At 50.1% G+C, this 12,425-nt stretch overlaps 1 protein-coding gene across 1 annotated transcript; it reads right to left on the bottom strand.

Moving 5' to 3' along the window:
- Nucleotides 1-1,259: 1,259 nt before the first annotated feature.
- Nucleotides 1,260-12,425, bottom strand: zfat (zinc finger and AT hook domain containing). Its single transcript, XM_084444669.1, has 17 exons — nucleotides 12,354-12,425; nucleotides 11,943-12,101; nucleotides 11,493-11,744; nucleotides 11,242-11,412; nucleotides 10,863-11,085; nucleotides 9,780-10,622; nucleotides 9,202-9,641; nucleotides 8,855-9,087; nucleotides 8,683-8,767; nucleotides 8,377-8,526; nucleotides 7,627-7,800; nucleotides 6,770-6,858; nucleotides 6,483-6,624; nucleotides 6,178-6,302; nucleotides 5,784-5,946; nucleotides 5,472-5,611; nucleotides 1,260-1,651 (listed from the first exon to the last, which is right to left on the bottom strand). Exons 1-17 carry the CDS (start codon nucleotides 12,370-12,372, stop codon nucleotides 1,418-1,420), a joined length of 3,642 nt encoding a protein of 1,213 aa, XP_084300795.1. The 5' UTR covers nucleotides 12,373-12,425; the 3' UTR covers nucleotides 1,260-1,417.

Here is a 12,425-nt window from a genome sequence, read left to right on the forward strand (position 1 = left end):
ATGTAACTTCTTTACCAGCTCTCTTTCTAACTACTCCTCAATACCCAGCCACTCCTCAATACCCAGCTGCTCCTCAATACCAGCCGCTCCTCAATACCAGCCGCTCCTCAATAACCAGCCGCTCCTCAATAACCAGCCGCTCCTCAATAACCAGCCGCTCCTCAATACCCAGCCGCTCCTCAATACCCAGCCACTCCTCACTACCCAGCTACTCCTCAATAACCAGCTACTCCTCAATACCCAGCTACTCCTCAATCACCAGCTACTCCTCAATCACCAGCTACTTCTCAATCACCAGCTACTCCTCAATACCCAGCTACTCCTCAATACCCAGCTACTCCTCAATACCCAGTAACTCCTCAATACCCAGCTACTCCTCAATACCCAGCTACTCCTCAATACCCAGCTACTCCTCAATACCCAGCTACTCCTCAATACCCAGCTACTCCTCAATACCCAGCTGCTCCTCAATAACCAGCTGCTACTCAATAACCAGCTGCTACTCAATAACCAGCTACTCCTCAATAACCAGCTACTCCTCAATAACCAGCTACTCCTCAATACCCAGCTACTCCTCAATACCCAGCTACTCCTCAATACCCAGCTACTCCTCAATACCCAGCTACTCCTCAATCACCAGCTACTTCTCAATCACCAGCTACTTCTCAATACCCAGCTACTCCTCAATACCCAGCTACTCCTCAATACCCAGTAACTCCTCAATACCAAGCTACTCCTCAATACCCAGCTACTCCTCAATAACCAGCTACTCCTCAATACCCAGCTACTCCTCAATACCCAGCTACTCCTCAATACCCAGCTACTCCTCAATACCCAGCTACTCCTCAATACCAGCTACTCCTCAATACCCAGCTACTCCTCAATACCCAGCTACTCCTCAATAACCAGCTACTCCTCAATAACCAGCTACTCCTCAATAACCAGCTACTCCTCAATACCCAGCTACTCCTCAATACCCAGCTACTCCTCAATACCCAGCTACTCCTCAATAACCAGCTACTCCTCAATACCCAGCTACTCCTCAATACCCAGCTACTCCTCAATACCCAGCTACTCCTCAATACCCAGCTACTCCTCAATACCCAGCTACTCCTCAATACCCAGCTACTCCTCACTCCTGACGCTGCCTCATGGAGGTATCACACTTTTGGATCCCAAACAGAGTACATTGGAAAGAAATATGACAGGTTCACTCACACAAAACATGGTTGATAATGTGTGGAATGCCTTACGTATATTTGACATTTGTGTAAAATTACACACTCAATAGTAATGAAATGATACATTTCAAGCCATACAATAGCAATAAAGGATGCTATAAAAATAAAATAAAATAAAAAGATCTCAAAAGGACGCAGCAAGGCAACATGCTGAGATTTCGTTCCCGTCCCAGACATTATAAGTCCATCGTCTCCACAGTCTGTTCCTGTGTTTGCAGGGCCTCTTGGACGTAGACAATGAACTGGTTTGCGTCGTCTCCCTGTGTGAACACTGTAACGGTTTCGATGCCCTCCCCGTCTGACGCTACCACCAGGTGGTGCTGTTCCCCCAGGCCCACCGCCCGCTGGAACGCCTCCTGGATCAACACCGCCTGGTCGCCATGGTTATCCTCCGACTCTTCCCCCGCCACCTGGAGCACAGCAGCGATGTGACAGATTCAGAGGCTTTCCTAATCCCAACCTAAACCCTACCTCCTGTTACCCTGTGAACACCTGAGTAAGATGGCAGGTGAAAGCTAAATATGAAGGCTGGTTTGTTGGTCATTGTTGACGGCAGCGTGTAAGGGCCTTTAAAGCCCAATTCACACTCCCCCATTGACCAGGAAACACCAACATTTCAAACATTCTCTTGTTGGTTCAGTTTTCCAATTTTGTACCTGCCATTACACCCAATTTTTTATAACGTACACAAAAAATTTCTCAACCGCAAATAAACATTGGTTGTGTTACTACGGCGACTAGGGTGAGAGAATTCAGGTGTGATGCACGTTACAAAAGTGTATCAATTAATTTGAAGAGTAATTATTGTTACGCGCATGACGGTAAGGTTGTCAGTTAAGAACTGTTCCAAGGATTCTATGGAGAACATGGCTGTTCTCCAGGTAACCCGTTGTTTACATTTCTGAATTTCAAAACAATGTAGTATTTAAGTGGATGGAAGCTCAACATCAAGAACAGACATATGATTACATTACATTCTGATGGGAGATGGATTCCCTTTCCTGCAGCTTTGACCAGACCCTTGAGTTACAGCAGAACAGCTCTCTTCACTATATTCTCTCTCTGACTACCTCTGCTGCCCCTGCTTATGTGGAACACAATCAGAAATCATCAACATATGAAAATAACTAAAATATAATTAACTACAGAATATCTAGAAAATATCCGAAACATTCCCTTTTAACACAAACCCTAATATCAATTTAAGAAATAATACTGGCCATTTTCACGTAAAAATAAATAAATTCATTCACAACAAGAACATGATTAGCTGGCTAATTTGTCAGAGAGTCAATGTTGCTGTAGACTAGGAAGACCACTAGGACAACAGTAGTAATGTTCCCACGGACTAGGATGACCACTAGGACAGTAGTAATGTTCCCACAGACTAGGACGACCACTAGGACAGTAGTAATGTTCCCACGGACTAGGATGACCACTAGGACAGTAGTAATGTTCCCACAGACTAGGATGACCACTAGGACAGTAGTAATGTTGCAGACTAGGACGACCACTAGGACAGTAGTAATGTTCCCACGGACTAGGATGACCACTAGGACAGTAGTAATGTTCCCACAGACTAGGACGACCACTAGGACAGTAGTAATGTTCCCACGGACTAGGATGACCACTAGGACAGTAGTAATGTTGCACACTAGGACGACCACTAGGACAGTAGTAATGTTCCCACAGACTAGGATGACCACTAGGACAGTAGTAATGTTGCAGACTAGGACGACCACTAGGACAGTAGTAATGTTCCCACAGACTAGGATGACCACTAGGACAGTAGTAATGTTCCCACAGACTAGGATGACCACTAGGACAGTAGTAATGTTCCCACAGACTAGGACGACCACTAGGACAGTAGTAATGTTCCCACAGACTAGGACGACCACTAGGACAGTAGTAATGTTCCCACAGACTAGGATGACCACTAGGACAGTAGTAATGTTCCCACAGACTAGGATGACCACTAGGACAGTAGTAATGTTGCAGACTAGGACGACCACTAGGACAGTAGTAATGTTCCCACAGACTAGGATGACCACTAGGACAGTAGTAATGTTGCAGACTAGGACGACCACTAGGACAGTAGTAATGTTCCCACAGACTAGGATGACCACTAGGACAGTAGTAATGTTCCCACAGACTAGGATGACCACTAGGACAGTAGTAATGTTCCCACAGACTAGGACGACCACTAGGACAGTAGTAATGTTCCCACAGACTAGGATGACCACTAGGACAGTAGTAATGTTCCCACAGACTAGGATGACCACTAGGACAGTAGTAATGTTGCAGACTAGGACGACCACTAGGACAGTAGTAATGTTCCCACAGACTAGGACGACCACTAGGACAGTAGTAATGTTGCAGACTAGGATGACCACTAGGACAGTAGTAATGTTGCAGACTAGGATGACCACTAGGACAGTAGTAATGTTGCAGACTAGGATGACCACTAGGACAGTAGTAATGTTCCCACAGACTAGGACGACCACTAGGACAGTAGTAATGTTGCAGACTAGGATGACCACTAGGACAGTAGTAATGTTGTAGACTAGGACGACCACTAGGACAGTAGTAATGTTGCAGACTAGGACGACCACTAGGACAGTAGTAATGTTGCAGACTAGGATGACCACTAGGACAGTAGTAATGTTCCCACAGACTAGGACGACCACAAGGACAGTAGTAATGTTGCAGACTAGGACGACCACTAGGACAGTAGTAATGTTGCAGACTAGGACGACCACTAGGACAGTAGTAATGTTGCAGACTAGGATGACCACTAGGACAGTAGTAATGTTCCCACAGACTAGGATGACCACTAGGACAGTAGTAATGTTGCAGACTAGGACGACCACTAGGACAGTAGTAATGTTGCAGACTAGGACGACCACTAGGACAGTAGTAATGTTGTAGACTAGGACGACCACTAGGACAGTAGTAATGTTCCCACAGACTAGGATGACCACTAGGACAGTAGTAATGTTCCCACAGACTAGGATGACCACTAGGACAGTAGTAATGTTCCCACAGACTAGGATGACCACTAGGACAGTAGTAATGTTCCCACAGACTAGGATGACCACTAGGACAGTAGTAATGTTGCAGACTAGGATGACCACTAGGACAGTAGTAATGTTGCAGACTAGGACGACCACTAGGACAGTAGTAATGTTCCCACAGACTAGGATGACCACTAGGACAGTAGTAATGTTGTAGACTAGGACGACCACTAGGACAGTAGTAATGTTGCAGACTAGGATGACCACTAGGACAGTAGTAATGTTGCAGACTAGGATGACCACTAGGACAGTAGTAATGTTGCAGACTAGGATGACCACTAGGACAGTAGTAATGTTGCAGACTAGGACGACCACTAGGACAGTAGTAATGTTCCCACAGACTAGGATGACCACTAGGACAGTAGTAATGTTCCCACAGACTAGGACGACCACTAGGACAGTAGTAATGTTGCAGACTAGGACGACCACTAGGACAGTAGTAATGTTCCCACAGACTAGGACGACCACTAGGACAGTAGTAATGTTCCCACAGACTAGGATGACCACTAGGACAGTAGTAATGTTCCCACAGACTAGGACGACCACTAGGACAGTAGTAATGTTCCCACAGACTAGGATGACCACTAGGACAGTAGTAATGTTGCAGACTAGGATGACCACTAGGACAGTAGTAATGTTGCAGACTAGGATGACCACTAGGACAGTAGTAATGTTCCCACAGACTAGGATGACCACTAGGACAGTAGTAATGTTGTAGACTAGGATGACCACTAGGACAGTAGTAATGTTGTAGACTAGGACGACCACTAGGACAGTAGTAATGTTGTAGACTAGGACGACCACTAGGACAGTAGTAATGTTGCAGACTAGGACGACCACTAGGACAGTAGTAATGTTGCAGACTAGGACGACCACTAGGACAGTAGTAATGTTGCAGACTAGGACGACCACTAGGACAGTAGTAATGTTCCCACAGACTAGGACGACCACTAGGACAGTAGTAATGTTGCAGACTAGGATGACCACTAGGACAGTAGTAATGTTGCAGACTAGGACGACCACTAGGACAGTAGTAATGTTCCCACAGACTAGGACGACCACTAGGACAGTAGTAATGTTCCCACAGACTAGGATGACCACTAGGACAGTAGTAATGTTGCAGACTAGGACGACCACTAGGACAGTAATCATTTACCTGCTCCAGTACGGTTACTGTGCCAGGTGCCATGGCAACCATTGAGGCCACAGCGTCGTGATTCTCGGAGCCGAGCTCGATGATCTGCTGGAGGATGTTCACTGTTGAGGGCTCTAGCCCCGCAGCTGTCGACACAACTCCTACACACACACACACACACACACACACACACGCACACACACACACACACACACGCACACACACACGCACACGCACACGCGCACACACAAAACAAGGAACACGGAGGGGAAGTCAAAACCCATTGATCTCTGGAGTCAAGAGTTCTGAGCATTTCTGAGCCCGTGTTCTGACCGTTCTCTGTCACGTGCACGTCCTGGAGAGCTGAGACGGCCGTCTCCGTCCCCTCGGTGGTCTGCACCTCCTGGGTGGTCTCGACCCCCTGGTCCCCCTGCACCTCTTCAGCCTCAGAGATCTGGAGGTACTGGGTGGCGGCCTCTTCTCCACTCTCCACCACCTGATGAGACAGGCAGCGCTCAGGGTTCAGGATGGAGCTCAGGGACCAAAAATGACACCTACCACCTAGTATGCTGTGATTGGTGCATTAGCTCCTGGCTGGCTCCAATTGGTGCGTTAAAACTTCGTCGGCACCGATTGCTGCTCGCAGTGAGCCGTGATTGGAAGTGCTACCTCCATGTGGGCTGTGACTGGTTCATTAGATTGCAGTAGGCTGTGATTGGTGCCTCACCTCCCAGTGGGTGACTCCGGCTCCATTGTTCTCCACCAGGCGGAGGCCATGTTTGTTCTTCAGGTGGCGATTCATCTCCCACCTGGTGCCGTAGGCAAACTCACACACCGGACAGTTGACTCCGCCTTGAGAGACACGTACACGCACGCGCAAGCACACGCACACACAGGGATCAGTCTTGGAATTAGGGATGTGACACTAGTATTAACATACAGTATAATAGGTATACAGACAGTCAGACAGGCAGATAGACAGACAGACAGAGAAACAGCCACCCAGACCAGCGGTCAGCCGAGGGGACAGACCTTGTTGTTCTACGGCCTCAGGGACAGCAGTCCCTCCGGGCCCGGCGTTGCGGTACTCCTCCTCAGGGTGCTTCCTGCTGTAGTGTCTCTTCAGGGGTCCCGCGATGTTACAGGAGTAATGGCAGTGAGCGCAGCGGAAGGGCTGGGAACCAAACACATGACTGACAGCTTAACCACAACATCATTCGGAATAACGCTGTCTTCACCACAATTCCACAGGCGAACGCGTCCGTAGATGACGTAAAGGACAGACCGACAGCTTTCCCGGGTGTTGCAGACAGACTCACCTTGAAGGAGGCGTGTTGCTCCATGTGTCTCAGCAGCCCGGGCTTGTAGGCGGCTGTGTAGTCACACTCTGGACACTTGTGCTGCTTCCCTGTCAGACAGAAACAAGAAGATGTTATGCTACGTTCACACCGGGCGTGGCGAGAAAATTTGCCGCGGGATCCAATGGGTTCCCGCGCGAATCCAATGGGTTCCCGCGCGAATCCGCCGCAGAAAAAGTTTTACAAAAATTAACTTTTGTGAATGTCGCCGCGCGGCGAATCCTGACCGCCGGGTTCGCCTGATTCGTGCCGCCCGCCGCCCAGTTCACGCGAATTGTATTGACTTTCTATGTAAACTCTGTAAAAAAAAAAAAACTGTACAAAAATGTGCGCCCGCTGTGAACACAGCATGAGTCAGCTGCCAGGAGAGGATAGTGTTGTGGGCACGCATTGAGCCTAGGGATGCCCGATATATCACCAATCATATCGGTATCGGCCGATGTTAGTCATTTTTTAATATATCGGTATCGGTCCGATGTGCAAAACAGGGCAGATGTGAACAATTATTTCTGTCTAGCTGCTGATGTGTGTTGTTGTTGAGAGGAAACAATGTGTAAACCTATGATTTATCGAATTTTCCAAATGTTATGGAAACAGAGACAGAGTTTACTTGTGTTTTTCAGTATGTACAAAATTTGATTATCATAGGAACTTGTTTCTATAAAGAACATATCGACATCGGTAAACATCGGTAAACATAGATTGGAACCCCATCTAGGGTCCGGTTGCTATGTACTTATGAATGAAGTATTGTCCAATCATATTGTACTGAATTGGCAGTACTTAAGTGATCTATTCCATATACATGGGACCCTCACCTTCATCAGAGTGCATCAGTCTGTGGCTTCGCAGAGTCACTTTGGACTTGAACTTCTTGCCACAGGTGTCACACAGGTGACTCTTCTCCGAGCTGTGTCTGTTCATGTGGGCCTTCAGGTTGCTCTTGCTGCGACTGGCGTAGTCACACTGGGAGCACTTGAAGGGCTTCACTCCTACGCAGCAGTTAAAGGTAGGGTAAGCGAAGCACTTTTTATTATATTTTTTGCAATTCTCTTTACATCCCGACAGCAATCAATAAATAAAATGATCTGACACTAATAAAAATAAAAAAGGTAATGTGGAAGTCGCAGGACTCTAATGTAATAAGTAAGTAGCCTGGTTCTTGAGCCTAGAGGCCTATAGGGCAGGAGCCTATCTCCTGATTCCTTAGCGTGAGGCAGCTTGATGTACAAGTACACCCCCTGGACATCACGCTAGTGTGCCCGGTTGAAACACCTGCCTGTCAACCTACCTACCTGCCTATTGAGTGTCATTTGTTTCCCCCCCTGCGGCTTTGGAGGGAGGCCTGTAGGGAGGGGCAGGGATTTTTCCGTTGGATTTTCAAAATCTACCGTACTCTTCGTGGTTTCTCCAAAATCGCTTACCCTACCTTTAAGAGACGGGCAGTTACCACAGGTTACAGTTGACATTTCAGTGCAAACTTGCACCTTGAGAATAGAGACGGCGTCTGTGGGAGACTGGGTGAGGTGACCGAGGAGCTGAGCCTCTGTGAGGGGTGCAATCCTGACCTTCGTGTGCCCAGATGTGCTGCTGCAAGTCGGTGCCGTTCCTCAGGAAGTAGGAGTCACAGTAAGGACACTTGGACGGCCGCGTCCCGATCCTGCCCTTCACCTGCACGCGCACGCCCAGGACCTCGGCCAGCGCGCTCATCGGGGTCTCTGCAAACACACCTGCTGTCAGCCCCAAAACAACAGCCTCCAAATACTCACACCGGAACACAGGAAAGACCCCTCGGAGGATAGGATTTTGAACAGCAGTATGAAGAGAAGAACGACTATAACGCGAAGACGTACGGCAGCAGCGCCCGCGCTCACCTGGATGGTTGGTTTTGATGTGATATCGCAGCCTGTCCTCGGTAAACTTCTGGTCGCACGCCGGACAAGGGAAGGTTTTTTTCTCCTGAAAACAAGATGGCGGCAAACAAGACTTTTCGTTTGTAAACCCCTAGTTTTGTGGGACCGGGCGTAAGCGGTCTGAGCTTCCTACCTGATCCGAGTGGGTCTTGATGTGCGCTTGTAGCTTGTACTTGTCGGACGTGTTGTAGGTGCAGCCCTGGGCGGGGCAGCGCAGCAGGACGTTGCTGTGTCTCTGGACCATGTGGCGCTGCAGGGAGTTCTTGGTGATGGAGGAGTAGCTGCACTGGCTGCAGTAGTGCAGGTGCTCCTTGGTGTGCGTGCGCACGTGCAGGTTGAAGTGCACCTGGTACCAGAACAGCTTCCCTGAGACACAGAGGGGGGGGGGGCAGGAACGCGGGGGTCAAGCCACATCGTGTACCTCAGGAGAGTCATGTTGTCATGGTGATGAGTGTTAGCGGTCAAATAAGGCGGTCTTACCACAGTATTCACACTCCAGATCCCCATACACCCTCCGTATCCTCTCAAAAAGAGCCATGCACAGACGCCGTTTCTGCATCTTCTCCACTATCTGCTGGAAGGCACTCGGCTCCTGGGCTGGCGTGTCTGCAGGTGTGTGTTCTGTCTCCAGCGCGGGTGTGTCTGCAGGTGTGTGTTCTGTCTCCAGCGCGGGTGTGTCTGCAGGCGTGTGTTCTGTCTCCAGCGCAGGTGTGTGTTCTGTCTCCAGTGCGGGTGTGTGTGCAAGTGTGTGAGCTGCCTCCTCTACGCTTTCTGCGTGACATTTGTTTTCCTCGCTCTTTGAGCTGCCGGGCGTCTCCTGACTGACGGCTTCCTGCGCCGTCTCTGCGGTCTCCCGGTGGTTTGCTTGGTGTGATACGGAGGCCTCTGCAGCAGGCTTGGCACCATCCGGCTCTAGACTCCCTACCTCTCTCCCAGTCTCTCCCCCCTCCTCTCTCCCAGTCTCTCCCCCCTCCTCTCTCCCAGTCTCTCCCCCCTCCTCTCTCCCAGTCTCTCCCCCCTCCTCTCTCCCAGTCTCTCCCCCCTCCTCCTCTCTCAGCCTCTCCCCCCCTTCCTCCCCCTGCGTCGCCCCGTCCGCCCCCTGGGCGTTGAGCTTGGCCAGCTCCTGCGTGATCATCAGCTCGTCCTGCCTCAGCATCTCCCTCCGGAGGTCGTCCCCGGGCTCCAGCAGGCAGTAGCTGCTGCCGATGCACTCTGGGAAGGCCGTCGCCTCCTCCCAGTCCGGGTGGGCCTCCTGCAGGTGGGCCTTCAGGCGCAGGGAGCTGATGAACTTCTTCTGGCAGGAGGCGCACACGTAGATGAAGGGGTGCTTGCGCACGTGCGCCTGCAGCACCGGCAGCTTGGTGCAGCCGTGGTCGCACAGCTCGCACTCGAACGGCCGCTGGGTGCCGTGGACCAGCGTGTGGCGGTCGCGCTCCAGCTGGTTCTTGAACTTGCGCTGGCAGGTGCTGCAGTGGTACAGCAGCTGCCGCTTGCCCTCGCGGGTCTGCAGCCTCAGCTGGTCGTAGGCCTCCCTCACCTTGTCGTCCTCCATGTTGTGGGTCTGGCGGACGTGCTTCAGCAGGTTCTTGATGTCGGAGTACTTCTTCTTGCAGAAGGGACAGTGCTGCTTGATCCTCTGGTGAACGCGCTCCACGTGCACCCGGAGCTGGCCCCTGCTGAGGCAGCTGAACGAGCAGCAGCCGCAGCTGAACTTCTCCCCGGTGTGTTTGCGCATGTGGACGCACAGGTTGGCTTTGATGGCGCTGGCGTAGTCGCAGTGGGGGCACTGGAAGGGCTTCTCCTTGGTGTGGATCCTCAGATGGGCCTGTAAGGAGTGGCGGAACTTGAAGACCTTGTTGCAGTACTCGCACGTGAAGATCTTCAACTGGGTCTGCATGGACCTGGAACAACAAGACTGCACCGGTTAAATACAGCCATGTGTTACGTGATCAGACGAAAAGATGTAGACACGATTGGTCTCGAGCCGAGACCAAAGACCACAACGGAAATAAGTCTTGTGCCATCCTTGACATTTTTATAATGCCCGACTTGCACAATTGTGTACTTTAATTACTGTCTAATAAATTAAACTACAGTAAACTAAACCCAGAAGTGACATAGCCGACAGCTGATCTTACTACCTGCAGGCCATCAGTGGTTCCTGGTAGGTATCTTGTTGGATGGCGTACTCCTGAAAGCCTCTTCTGGGCTCCTCTGCCTGGGAGGCAGCATCCTTGGGGGTGGTTGCCTGGGGGGCAGCGGCCTGGGAGGTGGTAGCCTGCGGGGCAGCGGCGGTGGCCTGGGACTCTGTGGAGGGAACAGACTCCGCCGGAGTGGCCTCAATCGGAACTATCTTTGTAGCGCCTGGAGAAACAACAGCAATTGAACTTTCAGTGAAGCAAAAAAATAAAAATTGTAACAGTGTAGAGAATTTCTTTAACCGAGGATAACTCTCACAGATTTGTAACTATTTTATGTGACAACCGCAAATTCAAGTGTCCATGGTCTTGTCGGCCTCACCCGGGAGCGCCTCATGGGCAGTTAGGACCACATTGATGATGGGGTTTTTGCACGGGGTTCCCACGTGTTCCTGCTGCTTCATGGAGGAACTCTTCTCAGAGCGTATGGTCCGGGCCCTCTTGGAGCTTCTCGCTCGCTCCTCAGGACTAGGCACCGCTTCACTCTCTGGCTCTGTGGACAGAGATCACACAGCATCACTCAGCATCATGCGGCAGTCATCTAGATACAGACATCCTGGATGTTTCTCCTACCTTCATGATCCTCGTCCTCCTCCGCATCCTCCTTCAAAGCCAGGCAGATGTGCTTCAGAATTTGCCTTTTGTTGCTGAACTTGCGGTTGCATCTCTTGCAGTCCAGGGCCTTGTCATTCTCCTCTACAGTCTCTGACTGCACCTGGGCTGGGGGTATGGAGCTGGGGTGTGCCACTAGCCTATCAGAACAGCTCTTCTTGGTGGAGCCTTTGGGCCTCCCCCGTTTCCTCTTCACAGGGCTCTCTGTGAGGGCTGAGGAGTGACAAGTTATTAACATGTTCTGTATTACCTAATCAATGTAGTCGTGGGTGTTAACATGTTCAGGGCTGTGTGTAGCCTATACTGTAAGGTGACTGTGTCAAGCGTTCTGGTTGACGTGATGTGTGTAGACATGTATCAGGGGACTGTAATCATGTAGTTAAGGTTGTGTGTATGTAAGGGCTGTCTGACCTGTGTCTTCCTGGGCAGGGCCTGGTAGAGGCAGGAGAGGTACTATGATCTCATCCTGACCCAGACCTGAAGACTGGTGCTGCTGAGAGCAATGGAGCAGGAGCTCATCCCGATGGTGAGAAAACCGGTTGCACAGTTTGCACATGTAGATTCTATCACCTGCATAACAAGCACGGACAAGTAGAGTTGTTAGTTTCGACTCGACACTTTCAACACAAACTGATCAAAACACATAGCTGTCTTCCAGCAGGTTAGTTGGCCGCAGCAAAGTGCTAACCTTTTTAGCGAGTTCAATGGACTTTGCAAGCTAATTCAAAGACCTGCTACTTTTACCTTAAACATGTTTGTTTCCTACAAAGAATCGTCCTGTCTGAGATAACGAACATATTCGAGCTAAAACATGGCGCTTACCTGCTTGAGACGTGCTCATGTTTCTCACAATATAGACAATATTTAAGATGTGAATTGACAAAAATGCATTAC

This window comes from Borostomias antarcticus, assembly GCF_949987555.1.
Source record: "Borostomias antarcticus genome assembly, chromosome: 10".
Lineage (NCBI taxonomy): Eukaryota > Metazoa > Chordata > Actinopteri > Stomiiformes > Stomiidae > Borostomias > Borostomias antarcticus.